The sequence below is a fragment of the Chaetomium tenue genome (assembly GCF_020726465.1).
Source record: "Chaetomium tenue strain MPI-SDFR-AT-0079 chromosome Unknown F5144scaffold_2, whole genome shotgun sequence".
NCBI classification, from domain to species: Eukaryota; Fungi; Ascomycota; class Sordariomycetes; order Sordariales; family Chaetomiaceae; genus Chaetomium; species Chaetomium tenue.
Window position 1 is genome coordinate 3,685,319 of NW_027117330.1, and position 15,331 is coordinate 3,700,649.

The window sequence follows — 15,331 nt, forward strand, 5'->3', positions numbered from 1 at the left end:
GCTCACACCAGCGCAGACCCGTTATCGAAGGATGGCGTTGAGGATTGTGTTGCCCTGTGTAGATACATGTTGGCCATGCCATCCATAAGGGGATGTAAACCCCAACAACTTTGGAGCCTCCGCCTCGATCTAGAATCAGGCAATCATACGAGGGGTGACGTCGGACGACTAATTGTTAGTTCTTTATCCGAACTATACAACAACGGACGCCACTCACGAAATTGAGACTGTTCGGCATAACTGGAAGATGGATGGACGTTGTGTTGGGAAAAGCCCGATCACCCACGTGTCTGTTAGTTGCTTCGTTCAACGTATTATCCGCCCTTCTCTCCCGACATTTCCTCCTGTACATCCGCTTCCATTTGTTACCCAGGAGTGAAAGGTCGTGATGTGCTGTGTACGTATGTGTGCCATCCTTGTGCTCCGTTGACTCTAATTCCGGCGTCAATGCAGCCGGAACCGAGGGGCCCGTTGCGCGCATTGGACATGCAGTCTGGCCCTCCTTGCCGCCGCAACACGTCACCTGTCCCGTGTGACGCACTTGACACCCGATGTCCGACCGGGGAGGACGGAAGAAACTCGAGAGGCGGGTCGAAGGTCACGGTGTAGCTCGGTCACTACCAAGTCTGCCACCAAAAAAGGGACGAGAAAGCGGGGACGGCCATACTATATCACATTTCTATTGTTACACTAACCAGCTAGCACGACTTGCACGTCGGCGGTAAGTTGGGAAGCTAGGAAACTGTCACAAACTTGTTCCAATGGCTGTCATGTTTGCTCATGCATGCCTCGCCGACTCAACCTCCCAAAACGCTGGCCCTCCAGTGATTAGAACCCCCAAACACCCGTCCCGCTTTCCATATCCTAAAGAATCTTTATACAAAATGGCCCCCATCCAAAATACTGAGAGTAACGCACCAACTGCTGGGTCTGAGACAAAAGAAAGGTGGTGTTGTGCCGCGAGAATTCTGCCCGTTCTGGTACTGTTCCCCTGATGATTCGTCATTCGTACTTCGGAATCCAGATAGAACCTCCTCCCCAAATCCAAAAAAAGGGAAAAAAAAGGAAAAAGGTCAAATGACAAGGGGATAGATAGGAAAGGCTTCCGGAAAAAACCCAGGCATACTCCAAAAATAGATGCTGAATGCTTGCTGACGGACCTTTTGAAGCCGACAAAAGAAATAGATAAGCGAACATTGGGTAGCTCAGCGTCACTGCCTTGACAAGGAGTTGAAGTCCATGCCGGGTTCTAATGGGCTCATCGCAAGCGAGCCCATGGGATGGTTCATGTCCGTATTAGACCTTTGAAGTGCATGGAAGTCCCCGACCGTTATTTGGGTCAAGTTCACGGCATAACTGTTCGCTCGTTGCGGAGGCGCTCTCCCCATCAAGTTACTGTTGTTGACTCCTTGCCCTAGGCCGTTGTTTATCCCACCGCCGAGGCCCTGGCCGGGGTGCATTTGAGAGGCGAGGCTTATATTCGGCGGCGGGTTGATGTTATTGGCATTCAAACCCTGCATATGAGGGTTCGAGTTTGGATACGGCGACAACGGTGTGTGTGGATGGTGATGCGGTTGGTGATTCATACCTCCCGGCGTGCCCAACGAGGGCGGGGCGTGGGTTATCGGACTCATAACCGTCATTTCTGGTATGGGAGTGAACTCGGTTTGCAGGTTACGAGGCATCTCCACACCAGGGGACATGATCGCTGGGGAACTGGCGAATGGCGAATTCATGTCGTTACTGCTCGAAGAGGGCCCGTTGGGACTGTTGGAATCCGAGCTCATCTCATCAAAGCGTGAGACGGCATACTTATTGTCGTAGTCTGCCGACGAATAAACCGGCGGCGGGCACATGCTGCTGCTGCCGAACCCGTCAAAGATATCCATATCCATATTGCAGGGGATGGCACTCTCCGGCTCGTTTTCAAGCATTGGGCTGGCAAGCTTCGGAAGAGCCAAGGCGACCTTGCTCAGCAATAGCGGGAGGAATCGATGGTCGCCGTTGCGGATAACCGTTACGATGTTCAAAATCTTGCGGAGCTCGTCCTGGGGCCCAAGCTGAGTCCTGAAGGGTGTGCGGGGTACTGGAAGGATGGCGAGGATGTCGGTCACGGTGCAAGTGACATTGAACAAATGCTCACATAGGTTGAGGCCCTGTAAACCCAAGTTGCCATGGAAGTGTGACACCATCGGGAGAAGGTCTTGGATGTTATCAATATACGAAGGCTCGGAGTTGTTTCCGTTGCCGGTCGCTGCGCTTAGGCCCCAAGCTTTATGCTTCAGCCATTGCTGGTTGTCGAGCATTTCGCCGAGCTGAGCTTGCGTGTCATTGGCGTACGGAGACATGACCTCCTGAAGCTGCTTGTCGAGGTTTGCGAGGTATGAATCAGGACACTCGGCTCTTGACTTGGTCCAAAGCGGGGTCAAGCTTTCGTCGAAACCTCGGAAGAGGTTAATCATGCGTAAAGATCTCGTGCCGTGGTTCACAAAGGGATCGGCGGGGTGTTCCTGGGGGGTTGAGGGGTTGATGCTGGCTTGGAGTGTCAACGGGCGACGATACTGCAGAGCATAGGCACTGTGGGTTTCTTTGTCAGCTTGCAAGTTCGGGAAATAGAGCAAAAAATGAATCGACCGCAAAGGACTGTCACGAACCGTTCGGTAACGAAAAGGAGCCAGTACAAGCGCCTGCGTCGTGATGCGTCGTTGCCGTCGTACTGCAGATAGGTTTGTTCCTCGTTCAATTTGGCCATGTGCGTCAGGGTTGTGGCTTCGCGCAAATGGAACCACGCCTTGTCGTGCAGAGCCAACCCGTGGTGTACCGCGAACAAAAAGTAGCTTGTGCAGAGGTTGTTGACGGTCGGGGAAGCCACGTAGTCGTAACCCTTACGAACTCGGATCGCTTCGTCCATGAGATGCGTGCTGGTGACGATGTTGTTGCCGGACATCATCATGTCGGAGCCAAAGGGGTCGTTCATTCCCGCACCGGGCATGGTGCCGGGCATCACCATGCCCGGTTGGAGGCAGACGAACGAGCAGAAGGACGTCAGAAGGCAATAGGTATCGAGATTCTGGTCCATGTACATGGCGTCGTGTTCAAGGCGCTGGCGTTCGAGAATCGGGAGAGTCGGATACATGTGGGCAAAGAAAAACTCGATGCACGTCTTGAGCATCTCCTTGGTCAAAAGCCCCGGCGTCGGAGCGAGAGTCGCGCTCGACATGCCGCCGTTCATGCCGCCCTGCAACTTGGCCGAGAGGCTGGTTTGGCGTTGCGTCTCCTTCAGTTCGTTGATGACCTTGGCTCGGGACCCCTTCGGTCCCTTCTTTTGCGGGACCGCATTGTAGGTGCAGGCCAGCTGGGAGGCCGAGCAATTGCGACAAGGCGTGATTCCGTCGCATTTCACCTTGCGACGGTGGCAGGCGTCGCACGCCCGCTTCACTGCCGCCGTCGTCATGGTTTTCAACTGTGCCGTGTTACCGTCGGTGTCCTTGAATTGCTGAACGCGAAGGGCGGGGAACGCGTGTGACAGTGCCGCATCCACAGCCTTATTCAAACGAGATCCAGAGCGTCGGGAACGGTTGGTCTGGGGTGACGGTGCGCAATCGTGGGGACTCCAGAGTCAATTGCAGGCGGTCTGGGGTTGAATCGGCCCGGTAGAGTGGTCGCTAAGATCCCCAGGAAGGGACCGCGCTCTGAAGACGGCAGCCCCTCAGTGAGTCCAGGACTAAAACCAAAATTCGTGTTTCGGGCGCAGCATTTGTCGTCGAGAATGTCGTGAGGTGGGCTGGGTTTTGATGATATGTGCTTGTCGGAGAGCAGGCACGGCGACGGGATGGGTGTGAAGAAGGAGAGGAACCTGGAAGGGACGGAAATGAAAGAAGCTCTGGGGAACACACTGAGCCAGGGCGAAAGCCGCAAGGGGCTAGCCAAGGGTCCTCTCTCATTTGACGGCAGGGACGGCTGGACTTCTTGCCTGTGCGCATAGTTATATGTAGAACCAATAATGGCGCGCCGTTCACCCAAAACGGAGTCCCCATTCTCTTATTTTCCGCTCGCGCTCACTGGCTCACTGGCTCGCTGGCGCATGAACGTCCCAGTTTCGAAACAAACTTCGCAAATTTGGGAGATGGGTCTGCTTGCTTGGAAAGAAGCGCTCGTTCTCGTCCCAGTGTGTCTGGCTTTCACCACTTCCAGGCGCCCAAAGTTTGCTTAATACATACATACATAGGTAGCTACAAATACCAGTGTTCCGAGCCCGCATCAGACCATCGCCAACCAGACTGCGAGATGGGTGGTAGGCAGTTACTTCGTAGCTTCCAGGGAAATTGTAGTCGTCTGGAGTGTGATTCAATCGCTGGGGATTGGGCGCCGCAAGGGTCTCATCACACGGATTCCTCGTCCCGAAAACGGGAAGGCGCGGCTTCTGGGAATCACAAGCCGCAGCTTGCGCAGGTTCGGCCTGCGGTCGAGAGTCGCTCGCGTCGCAAACAGAATGTGACGTCTCCGTTTCTTCTCTCTGCGCCCTTTTTGGCACCGTCTGTCTGCTTGGCGCGCAGCTGCCGAGGCGGTGGTGTTGGCCCACTCCGCATTTGCCGAAGCACTTCTCTTTTGCCTCTGGACGCGGACACGAACGGGATCCCCGGTGTCCACTCCGTGTCATCGAGTTCAAATGGACACAAAGGACCCAGAATGAGGGGTCAGGACAGGGCGAGCGGCGACAACCCAGCCCTGCGGTAAACTCTGAGACATGTCCATCGGATCTGGATGATGCACGGTGCGAGGACAAAGATAAATATTAACTCAGCCGTTTCCTCCGGCACACAAGACGGCGAAACGGGAAGCAGGTCGCATCGGAGTGCGGGAAAGCTGGGGTTGCTCGATGTGTGGGCGTGGAATGCGGAGGATGACAGCGCTCTCTCGCCCGTGGCCCCACAATAGGGCCGACAAGGCTTCGATTTCAGTCCGTTGCCCTTTTAAAAACCGCCCCGCATCAAAACGCACCCGAAAAAGTAAGATCGAAGCCTCATTCCTTGGCCTCCATTTGAAGATGCAAGCTGAACTGCAACATTAAACTTCCGAGTTTCAAAATCATGCCGTGTTACGCATTCCTCGCTCGGCGGCCTAAAACTCGCTGTCGCCCTCGCTAATCCAGCAACAGGGCTGAGCCTAGATTCCAGCCTTGTGATTGCGACTCGAATTGGCCATTCGGCCTCGACTCCGAAGTATTCGTGCTTTCACATGAATGCCAACCTCGAAACGGAACCCCGCAACCTTTCGATCCCTTGATGCATTAGCGCTCACAGTTTTAAAAGCGCCGTTGAGTGCTGCATCGCGGCCCTGTCCAGGCACACCCTCTCCCAGCAGTCTACCCCAGATTTCGACTTCGGCCAGATTGTGGGGTGGTTATCCTGTGCCTCAACCCCCAACCCAGCATCGTCAAGCAAGCTTTTCAACCGTTTGCACATCACGTAGGGCCGAAGTGGATGAGAGCGGGGTTGCTTCGCTACTCTATTATCACGACAACAACTATGTCCAAGCTTGCCCGAACGAGCTGCCACCAGTTCTTACACCACGCTAACCTGTAGGTTCTACTAAACCAGGTCCTTCGGACCGATCTTCGTGCTAGGCGGCTTGTTTTCTCCAGGTTATTTCTCCGCGATCCTCATGTAGGACCGCCCGGAGCCCCCAACGGTCGGCAGCATAAGGTCCTGATCTCAACACATGCGCGGGGAATGCCGGCGTCCGGAGCCCGGAGCAAGTCTCGGTTGCAGGGCGGTGTCGCTCCTGTCCGGAAAGGGGAACCAAGCCGGGCGGCGACTTCGGCGAACGACAACAACTGTTCCCATTCTATACACTACTCCCGCGCCCGTGCGCTATTAGTAGTTGACGCGCATCATCAGTCGGTCCTTTGCCCCTGGCGTGCCTGCGTCGCACTAGTCAACACTGGTCGAGATCCTTACATGAACACCACCCTTCGCGAATCTCAGACATGGTCATTGGCCAGGAATGCTAAAGAGATGGATCTGAGACGAGAGGCCGCTTCCACGTGCGGGTAGGGAAGTGGGCGGCCGGTCACACCCGATGTTGTTGTTTAGATGTGTCGCTTGCGCAGTCGGCCCGTCATGCATGGCATGCTGGTTGTGCTGCATTAGAGCCTCAGCTTGCTGTACCCCAATACCTCAACGTCGTAGCCATTGAGATGTCCGATCTGAAGAGATCGTCGTCACCAGTAACCACGAAAGACCGAACTCGCTACGAACTCCGCTTGAACTCCGACACCCATGGATCTCCCTATACAGTGAATAAGATGCACCGAAAACGCCGAACCAAACCCATCCCACCCAAACAAACTCTTGAACCTCTCCCTTCCTCTTGGGCAAATACTTCACCTCACCTATCTTAGTCGGCGATCACGGTTCCCACATCCCCATTCCCTCTAGGCTTAGCAGGAGGGTGAAGTGCCCGTCTGCACGTGGTGCTAGCCAGGGTCGTTTCGAGGAATCGAGCGGTTTGTCTTGAACCACGGTCTTGGAGGATGGAGGCGGCGTTGGTGTAGTGTGGTGACATGCTACGTACAATATGCGTCGTCGGTGCCGCTGCACAGAGGTCGGGCCTATTCGTGGTGGCTGCTTAGGTAGCCTGTTTTGCTTCTCGTCCTTGGGTGTGCGGGTTTGTTTGGGCGGCCAAGAACGGGATGGGGTGGCTCAGGGGTAAGGGGCAGGAGCAGACGGGTAGGTAGGTAGGGTCCTAGCCTAGTTACCACAGCTCGTGCAATGGCGAATCCCCTTAGCGTGCAACTTCTGGTCTTAGAGCGAGCTAGGTGGGCAACATCCACCCGCTCGGGAGAGAAATAGCACGGGTCGGCGGCCACAGGCAGACTCTTGTGGCAGCTCATGAGCCCGTCGAGGAGACATGCTGGGGGAGACGCTAAAGGATCCGCATAACAAGTCATATATAAGTTCGTAAAGATGGAAGGTAATTGTGAAACGAAGCTGCTGGCATATGATGCGAGGGGCTCGGTGCGGAAGTTGCCATACTGAAGCTAGCTCGAGACAGTTTGCCTAGGTACGGAGGCATATTTAAGTTGGCCCCCATATCTTACCAAGTCGAAACCTTGCCGGGTGTGATCGATGGAAAATCCGTCCTCAGCGACGTTGGATGGCGAAGTTGAGGACGAGGAATGGGGAGCCTTGATGTCTCGCTGTGGGCTGAGCCAGTAAACATGCGATTGGATGGTGAGTGCTTGGCAGCCATAGGCGATCGTGCAGCAGGAACACTTCTTGGCTTCGACTCATTACTATCTTGTCACCAAAAGACCGAAGTCACGTCATGGGTTTATGAGGCTCGTGGGATATTTGGAGTCTTAGATTCCCTGGGGGTTGGCCTACATCACAGCACTAAAACATCTTGACTTTTTGTGGGCTTCACTCTCTATTATTTGACGACTCCCAACATCATCAAGGGCATTGACAACCAACCCCATTAACAGCCACAAAACCATAACCACGGCATCCCATCAACAACTTACCTCGAAACCGACAAGATGGCCCCCGATCCACCAGGTTTCTTCCCGCCCGCCCGCTCCATACCGCCCCTCTCACTTCCCCACCGACAAACCTTTATCCTCCTCCACGGCCGCGGCCTAAGCTGGGACACCTTCGGCCAGGACTTCATCTCAACCCCCTTTCCATATCCACCCACTTCACCATCAGACACACCAACCCCATCCCCATCAATATCCCAGCCCACCGACCCATCCCCATCCCCCTCCCCCTCCCCCTCCCTAACCACCCTCCGCACCCTCCACCCCCACGCCAAATTCCTCCTCCCCCTCGCCCCGCGCCACCGCGCCACCATCTACGCCCGCAGCATCATCCACCAATGGTTCGACAGCTGGCACCTCAACCCTCCCCCCTCCTCCACCACCAGCACCACCACCACCACCACCAGCATCAACACCACCACCGAAGAATGGCGCTGCGCCCCCGGCCTGCACGACACCGTACAGCACCTCCACGACCTCATCCGCACCGAGGCGGCGGCAGTGGGCGGGCCGCACAACGTGGTGCTGGGGGGGCTGAGCCAGGGGTGCGCGGCGGGGTTGGTGGCGCTGCTGTTGTGGGAGGGGCCGGCGTTGGGCGGGTTTTGGGGGATGTGTGGGTGGTTGGTTTTTGAGGCGGGGGTTAGGGGGGTTTTGGGGGAGGGGGAGGGGGAGGATGGAGGTGGGGATGGGGGGTTTGATCCATTTGAGAGGGATGAGAAGGACGAGGGGGAGGGGGAGGAGGTTTCTGTGGAAGGAAAGGTGGTCAGGGTGCTGAGGGAGATGTTGGAGTTGGAGGGGAAGCCGCCGGTTGGCCGTCCGCCGTCGTTCGATACGCCGGTGTTTCTGGGCCACGGGATTGAGGATGACAAGGTCCCGGTTGACCGTGGGAGGGCGGCGGCCGAGTGCTTGGCTGCTGTTGATATGGATACTGAATGGAAGGCGTATGAAGGCCTCGGTCACTGGTACTCGGCGGCGATGCTCGCCGATATGGCCTCATTCTTAGCAGTTCGGACTCATTGGGGACATGGAAATGAAGAATCTTAATCTCATTACTGCGTTATAAATCCGAGATCATGGCTAAACGTCTATGATACTAATGCAATGAATCCAAACCCACCCAATGATGCAAACCCTTGATGCTTCGTACATTTCTCAAACCCCCTAGAGACCGCAGTTGCTGAGAGCCACCTGCTGCACCGCAGCGTCAATGCGGCCCAACTCGACGCCGTGGTTGTTCGTCAACTTGTTGAAGGCATTGAGGCCAAGGTTGAGGCCAGCGCCGGCGTGGTCAACGGCCACAACGTAAATCGTGTTGCCGTTGTAGCTCACCGACCAGCACGAGCCGCAGTTGGGGGAGTTCCAGCCGGGAATGGAATCAGAGCCGCCGATGTTGGGGAAGCCCTTGACGTCACCCTGAACTTTCCTATAATGATGTCAGCCTTGTGGTCTCTTTGGCGATCCATTTAAGAAATAGCCGGTCCTGACTTACCAGTTGTACTTCCACATCAGGCCGTTAACACCGTCCGAGCAAGCAACCTCCGTAAGGGAACGATCAGCCCTGTCGTAGCCCTCATCGTAGCTCACTACGCCGGTGTTAGCTGTTTGCGTGACTATGAGCGAACAGGACGGGTGTTAACTAACCGGTAATGGCCGACGTGGCAGCGGCGAGCGAGAAAATGCTGAGGATCTTGGAGAACTGCATGGTGATGGTGATGTTGAGTCTGGTGGGTAGGCTGTTGAAGATGTTTGAAGATGTTTGGTGAGTGATAGTAGTCTGGTAATCCAAGATGTGAGCTGATGATGGTGAGAAAAGAGCAGTTTGAACGAGGTTCTAAGCTCTTCATTTATAGGAAAATCATGGATTTGGTGTTGCTACCCTTCATGCCCTTCATGCCTTCCCCCCCGCTACACCGTGGTTGCCGTCGATACGACAAGCTCCTTCCCGTGTCGTCATGGTCTAAGTCGAGAACCGGCATTGAACCCTGTTCACACCCCCGAACGGTAGGCTGTTAGGCTGCCAAGCTGCATCCATCGCCTTATTCTGTTTCCGGCGCCATCGTGACTTCCTCGCAAATGCATGCGCACAGCAAGAAGCCGATGCAGCTGCAGCTATGCCTGCCGTCTTCGTATTCCAACAAGCACATGCGCACTCGGGGCACTGCCAACACTGCAGCGGGGTCTCCAGTTTTCCCTTGTGCTCCATCAAAAAGTGGCACAGCGGAGAATTAACCGTTGCAATACGAGGTCGGCAGAGCGCCGATCATCTACCGGCTAGCCGATGCCTCGCTGTGATGGCACCTATAGGCCCCCGTTGTCACTGAGAGTGAGACAACCGCAGCACTGCCAGTGTTATTTACGTCCACTGCAAAACATTGGGCTTGGGCACCGGCGGGGCGGGGCCGGTGCTTCCGTCGGAATGCCGAACAGCACCTCCCGGTCGGCTCGGCTCCGTCGCTATAGGGTAGAGGCGGCACATTTCCGGTCGATGCCGTGCTCAACCGTTGCGTCAACTAATTTAGACCGGTTCACAGTGAAGCCAGTTGCCAGGCATCGGATTCTCCATTTACACCGTGTAAACAAAACAACGGAGAACTACGTGAAGGAGCGGGCTCTTCGCAGCAACGTTACTTACGGGAGGCCCGACATGTCATTGCTGGGAAATAATTCCCCTTTTGGTCAACTAACTATGAACTGTACGGAGGATGCCCAGCCCCTGTTGGTCACCAGTAAAAAACAGAAAACGGGATGACGATGAGTTGGTGAGCACCACGCGCGCCGACTTGAGCCACGAAATCGTCGAGACATGCAGACACGAGCTGACAAGTTGTTCGGCGAAGGATCTCGCGGCCGTTGTAACTGGTATGATCGGCGCGTGTTTGGGCGGCGGCGGCTTCCTTCTGTCAGCTTGGGAAACATGGTCGGGCCGCTGCCTAACTTAAGTCCGGGTGTCAAGGGAGCGGTTATTTGTGGCATATTTGTGACCAGGGCTCGATATTCAGGCCATAGAGCCGCAGCATCAACACCAGATATCGGGCCAAGCCCAAGCAGTCTTTGTGGGAAAACGGGTGAATCTGATGATGCGGTTGGGTATAGACTATCCTGCCCGAAATATGCTCGATCTAAATATGTCATCTACATAGCTTAGCCGTAGCCAAAAGAACACTTTCAGTCACCAAAAGGAGGCCGGCGATTCAAACCGCCTCCCAGTCCATAGCCTCCACCATAAACTCCCACTGATCCTCCTCATCCCCAATGACAGTCCAATCCGTCGCCCTCGCATCTTTGTCGGGCATATTCGCATCTTGGTCGCCCCTCACATACTCCTCAGCAATCCTAAACCCCTTGTCAAACCCTTGGAAGATGACCTCCAGCATGTGCTCGAGCCGGTACGAGTCCAGCGGCGCAGCGACCTTCCTAGACCGCCACTCCCTCTCCGGGCTCGCCCCGCCCTTTGCGGGGGACCTGCCCCGGGGGCCCTGGTCATGCTCGGGCTCATCCGCCGCCGTCTTCCACCTATTCCGCAAATCCTTGGCCCTCCCCAACTGCGCCCTCACCTCCCCAGTCCCGAGCGCGTCGTGCAGCGGGTTCTCCTCCCGGTCCAACATCGCCAGCACATTGGCATGATACCGATGCCTGCCCTCGCGCCACACGCTCGCCCCAAGCCCCCTCCCGCCGTTGTTATTACCACTACTCCTACTCTTATCCACATCCATCTCCATCACATCCCCCACCCCCGCAAAACCAACCCCCACCCCAAACCTTGGCACCTCCACGCCAAACACCCCCAACAAATGCACCAGCGCCCGCTCCACCAGCATGTAGTACTCGAAGAAGTCGAGCTTGAACATCAGCTCCGCCTCCGACACCGCCAGCGGGTCGGCGCCCACCCGGTCCACGGCGAGCCGGTAGCCTTGTGCCAGGAAGGGGAGCTTCCACTGCAGCCGCCGCACGATCTTGGTGTAGCGGGCCAGCTCGCGGCGCGCGACCTCGCGTTTGGCGTCGGCGGTGGCGGTGGCAGCGGGCGTGGTTGTCGCGTGGTGGGGTCGTGGGGGTGTTGTTGATGATGGCAATGGGGATGGGGAGCGGGGGATGGGGCTGTTGGCGTTGTCCCCCGTTGGGGCCGGGGTTACCGTGAGGTTGGCGGCAGCTGCGTAATCGCCATTTCGTGTCGGCCGTCGCGAGAATGTGGCGTGTCGTGAAGCCGCGAGGCCCGCCATGGTAAGAATAGATGGGGGGTATCAATGAACGTGTAGGTGATTCGTAAAATGCATCTCGAAATGGCCGGTCGAAGATCGCGAATCGCGTCGAGAAATAGATGGTCGAGGCTGCCCGCGCTCCACCGACGTCACAAGCAGGTCGCTCACCCGGCGTCGAAGATGGGATTGTTCATACCGAACAAAATCGCGAGGCAGCTGAACAAAACGTATGCTTTGAATGCATGGCTGGGTTGTGTTGGAACAGTCAAATTTAGGGTTCGAGCCGAGGCGTTTTCTGTCCTTGCGCCTTGTTCCAAACCCTTTTCAGTCAGCCTAACATCAGCGCCAGTGGCATGCCGCCATGCGCAACCGTAAGAGTCATGCTCAACAATCTTCTTCCCCACATCCCGAGCAGAGCCCGAGAATGCAATGAAAAAGAGGTTTGCGTCGTCCAGAGACAGTGTAATACTGGAGACACGGTGGGATTCAGGCTCGGCAAGCCGAGTGGACTGAGTCCCGAGGGACAAAAATTAATTTAATCAAATAAATCTACTCCGTAGAGCAGTTTCAGAGATTAAACTGAAAAGAACAGATACTACACTTGATCTAAGCCAAAAGGCAAAGAGAGCTAAAGAAGAAAAGAAAAGAGTTTCAGAATTTGGCGGCCAGGCGAAGAATATATAGGTGTGTGTTGTTGGTCTGTGCACGTCTGCAATCTGCATAGCCCCACTTTAGCTTTTGCACACACGTGAGATGGAGCTCGGACTTCATTAGGTCATCAGTGTGGCCTCGCAACGCAACATCCAGTCGCCGTTCCGCTCCGAGTCGGTCCTCAAATCTCCACCAATCAACACTTGGATTTCCCCAACTGCCGATTTCCCGAGTCCCACTCCAGCTCGGTCGATGCCGCCACCGTTGTGGAGTCACAGAAATGTTCGATCCTCTCTTGGCACTCCCTGTCCTCAGGGCCTGAGGCTCAGGCTCGTCAGGCTCAAGTACCTAACTGCCTGGTGAACTGCTCTCAAGCTTGTTATTCGACGTTGCGACTCACCGTGCAGTTATCCCTCCCGGGTAATAAAGCAAAAAAGGATGTTTAAACTAACTTGAGAGGTTGAGAGAAATTACCTCGCTGATGATGATCTGATCACTCAGACCAAATAACAACAACTAAATTTTTTTGATTTGGTGAATAGTATGGCAATTTACCACGGATATCTCATCTATACCGCCGACATGGATGACGAGATACATCTAGCCCTACTAGTAAAGTGGAAGATGGAGGCGGACTCGAAGAGGTAACGAGTAAGATTTGATCTAACCGGGTGAAAATCAAACATGGTTGTTAGAAACTCTGGTATGTACATAGTCTGTAGAAGCAGACTGTGGTTCCCATAATCATCTCGCTATTATTCAAATGTTGCGCACAGAGGGGGCTATGTGCCAGTGATGAACTACGCACAACACACAAGTGACCAGACCTTGAACCAGACGCCAGTGACAAGACGGCAGCGATACCACTAGAGTCCGGTGTAGAAGCGCTGTACAAGAAAGACAGTTTATGTAGGTATCCATTCGGTCTATCAAAGACGGTCTATACTGAAATCCAACATCGCTTGTTTCCCGCTCAGTCCCAGCCTGTCCACGTCGTGCTCCAAAGACAACCACGCTCCAGCCCTGAAAACCACATACTCGCTCACCCCCGGGCCCTCCACCCAACCCAAACTCAGCAAAACGCCCGGCTGCCATCTAACCTCTCAATCACCGAGCAAGCCGTCATGATAGCCTCCGTAGCCGCATCCAAGTTATCCTCTGTATCAAAAACATTATAATGATGCCCCGGGATATCAATGATCTCCCTGATCAGATCCTTCCTATAACCCCCCCACCCCAGCAGCCGATCCGACCTATGCAAATCCACCCTGGCCACCCCCTCCCCCACGGGCACCCTCTCCCGCGCGCGCAGCATCACCACCGGCGGCGGGCTCGGCCCACCCCCCGCCTTGCCCTCCCACGCCGGCAGCGTCCACTCCCCCACCATGCGCACCGCCTCCGCAAAACACCACGTCACCTTCTCGCGCGTCTCCGGGCGCGTATGCTCATGCCACTGCACCGCGTGCGGCACCACCACCGCCGGGCGCACCGCCCCCTCCGCGAGCGGACACACCGAATCCACCATCAGAATCCCCACCACCCGGATCCGCTGCCCCCTCTCGTCAGCCGCCGCTTGCGCCGCCATCTCCAGCGCGAGCAGCCCGCCCAGCGACCAGCCCCCCAGGATCACCTCCCCGCCCGGCGGGATGACGGATTCAACAAAAGCCAGGTAGTGGCGGGCCATCTCGGGGATGCCGCCGGTCCAGGGCTGGGCGGACTCGTAGTGGGGGTTGGCGATGCCGTGCACGGTGCGGCCGAGCTCGCCCAGGCAGTGGTATGAGAAGATGGTGCCGCCGCCGTCGTGGATGAGGACGAGCGGGGTGGGCGGCGTGGGGGTGGGCGCCGTGTCCGGGTCGAAGATCTGGATCAGGCTGGGCTGTTCGTCGAACATGCTGTGGCTGCCCATGGTGGCGGGGGGTTGGGTTGGTGCCGTGGGTTGTGGGTGGCTGGTGGGTTGGGTTGGGAGTTGGGTTGGGGTGGGTGATGGTGGTCGGCTGGCGGGCTGTGATTGTGGTTAGAGGGAGAGCTTTGGTGTGAGCGCGATCTGGGGGTGGATGGGGGTTACATAGTGAGGGTGAAGAACCGATGTTGGTTTGGGACGTGTTTCAGCTCGAATGGTGGTGATAAGGTTTTTTGTGGTTCTCGATGTCGCAAAAGGTTGGGCAGGGATCGGCGTAAAAAGCCAATGACCTCGCAAATGATGGCGCTAATCGGGGAAGGAAAACAATGATCAAAATATTTGTGTTGGTGAGGTGAGGAACGTCTGCGATCGGCGATGGCGAGCTCACTGGCCGGCGAGGACCGGGTTGTTGTTTGAATTGGCTTCGTGGCGCGGATGGCGATTATGCCGACCGGTTCGGAGGGCATTCGTCGGGATTACCACCGCAGTATGGCATTGTCACATTGGCAGCCGAATCGAGCTGCAGATAAGAGCGGATATTAAGAGCACCCTCATCCCCACCAAATCATGGCCGGAACATCCAACCAGGACCACCGCAACCACAGCCTCGACATGGAATGCAAAACCTAGCTGCGGTATAACGACGTTGTTTCAATTAATCACAAACATTCTAAAAACGGCGGTTTCACCGGCATGGAAAATAAATCAAAGGGCGGAATCAGCAGTATCTGGTGGATGAACAATGATAGAGATGTAAGAAAAGGGGTAAAATTAGACGAGTGTTACACACAGCGGGTCTTTTCATCCTCCCGAGTATCGACACTACCTAAGGTGCCCGTAACGCGAACTTGAACCGGTCTGCTGGGTTTTGTCCCACTGTTCTCACGTTTCACAGCATCCGAGAGTTGTTGAAAACGGACGTCTTTGAGAGTTTTGCACGCTTCCTCCAGTGCCCTTTGGTAAGGTAGAAATTTCATGGAAATGGAGTTTTACTCGTTGCCGGGTTTTCAGCCAACTACTCTGGAGCCGGTGGTAAGGAGT

The 15,331-nt window shown here is 55.7% G+C and overlaps 5 protein-coding genes across 5 annotated transcripts; 1 reads left to right on the top strand and 4 right to left on the bottom strand.

The window, feature by feature from the left end:
* Positions 1 to 1,103: 1,103 nt before the first annotated feature.
* On the bottom strand, positions 1,104 to 3,559 carry F5144DRAFT_129972 (uncharacterized protein). The gene is made up of 2 exons (XM_066782289.1): positions 2,655 to 3,559; positions 1,104 to 2,577 (listed from the first exon to the last, which is right to left on the bottom strand). Exons 1-2 carry the CDS (start codon positions 3,452 to 3,454, stop codon positions 1,212 to 1,214), a joined length of 2,166 nt encoding a protein of 721 aa, XP_066646925.1. The 5' UTR covers positions 3,455 to 3,559; the 3' UTR covers positions 1,104 to 1,211.
* Positions 3,560 to 7,306: 3,747 nt separating this feature from the next.
* On the top strand, positions 7,307 to 8,587 carry F5144DRAFT_627400 (Alpha/Beta hydrolase protein; the record flags this gene model as incomplete). The annotated part of the gene is made up of 1 exon (XM_066792289.1): positions 7,307 to 8,587. Exon 1 carries the CDS (start codon positions 7,544 to 7,546, stop codon positions 8,585 to 8,587), a length of 1,044 nt encoding a protein of 347 aa, XP_066646926.1. The 5' UTR covers positions 7,307 to 7,543.
* Positions 8,588 to 8,645: 58 nt separating this feature from the next.
* Positions 8,646 to 9,584, bottom strand: F5144DRAFT_129998 (Cerato-platanin). Its single transcript, XM_066782291.1, has 4 exons — positions 9,420 to 9,584; positions 9,185 to 9,317; positions 9,033 to 9,126; positions 8,646 to 8,966 (listed from the first exon to the last, which is right to left on the bottom strand). Exons 2-4 carry the CDS (start codon positions 9,243 to 9,245, stop codon positions 8,705 to 8,707), a joined length of 417 nt encoding a protein of 138 aa, XP_066646927.1. The 5' UTR covers positions 9,246 to 9,317; positions 9,420 to 9,584; the 3' UTR covers positions 8,646 to 8,704.
* A 929-nt stretch (positions 9,585 to 10,513) lies between these two features.
* F5144DRAFT_129996 (uncharacterized protein) lies at positions 10,514 to 11,926 on the bottom strand. Its single transcript, XM_066782290.1, has one exon. It carries the CDS (start codon positions 11,758 to 11,760, stop codon positions 10,735 to 10,737), a length of 1,026 nt encoding a protein of 341 aa, XP_066646928.1. The 5' UTR covers positions 11,761 to 11,926; the 3' UTR covers positions 10,514 to 10,734.
* Positions 11,927 to 13,361: 1,435 nt separating this feature from the next.
* Positions 13,362 to 14,639, bottom strand: F5144DRAFT_130066 (Alpha/Beta hydrolase protein). Its single transcript, XM_066782292.1, has one exon. The coding sequence runs from the start codon at positions 14,294 to 14,296 to the stop codon at positions 13,463 to 13,465; it is 834 nt and encodes a 277-aa protein (XP_066646929.1). The 5' UTR covers positions 14,297 to 14,639; the 3' UTR covers positions 13,362 to 13,462.
* Between the last annotated feature and the right edge of the window lie 692 nt (positions 14,640 to 15,331).

Excerpts from the sequence above, each read along its gene's own strand:
- F5144DRAFT_129998 (XM_066782291.1), bottom strand. The coding sequence starts at position 9,245 with ATGCAGTTCTCCAAGATCCTCAGCATTTTCTCGCTCGCCGCTGCCACG. Across the intron at positions 9,127-9,184 it reads TGCCACGTCGGCCATTACCG|TGAGCTACGATGAGGGCTAC; the intron begins GTTAGTTAACAC and ends ACACCGGCGTAG. Across the intron at positions 8,967-9,032 it reads CTGATGTGGAAGTACAACTG|GAAAGTTCAGGGTGACGTCA; the intron begins GTAAGTCAGGAC and ends ACATCATTATAG.
- F5144DRAFT_129972 (XM_066782289.1), bottom strand. The coding sequence starts at position 3,454 with ATGACGACGGCGGCAGTGAAGCGGGCGTGCGACGCCTGCCACCGTCGC. Across the intron at positions 2,578-2,654 it reads CTCCTTTTCGTTACCGAACG|TGCCTATGCTCTGCAGTATC; the intron begins GTTCGTGACAGT and ends AGAAACCCACAG.
- F5144DRAFT_129996 (XM_066782290.1), bottom strand. The coding sequence starts at position 11,760 with ATGGCGGGCCTCGCGGCTTCACGACACGCCACATTCTCGCGACGGCCG.
- F5144DRAFT_130066 (XM_066782292.1), bottom strand. The coding sequence starts at position 14,296 with ATGGGCAGCCACAGCATGTTCGACGAACAGCCCAGCCTGATCCAGATC.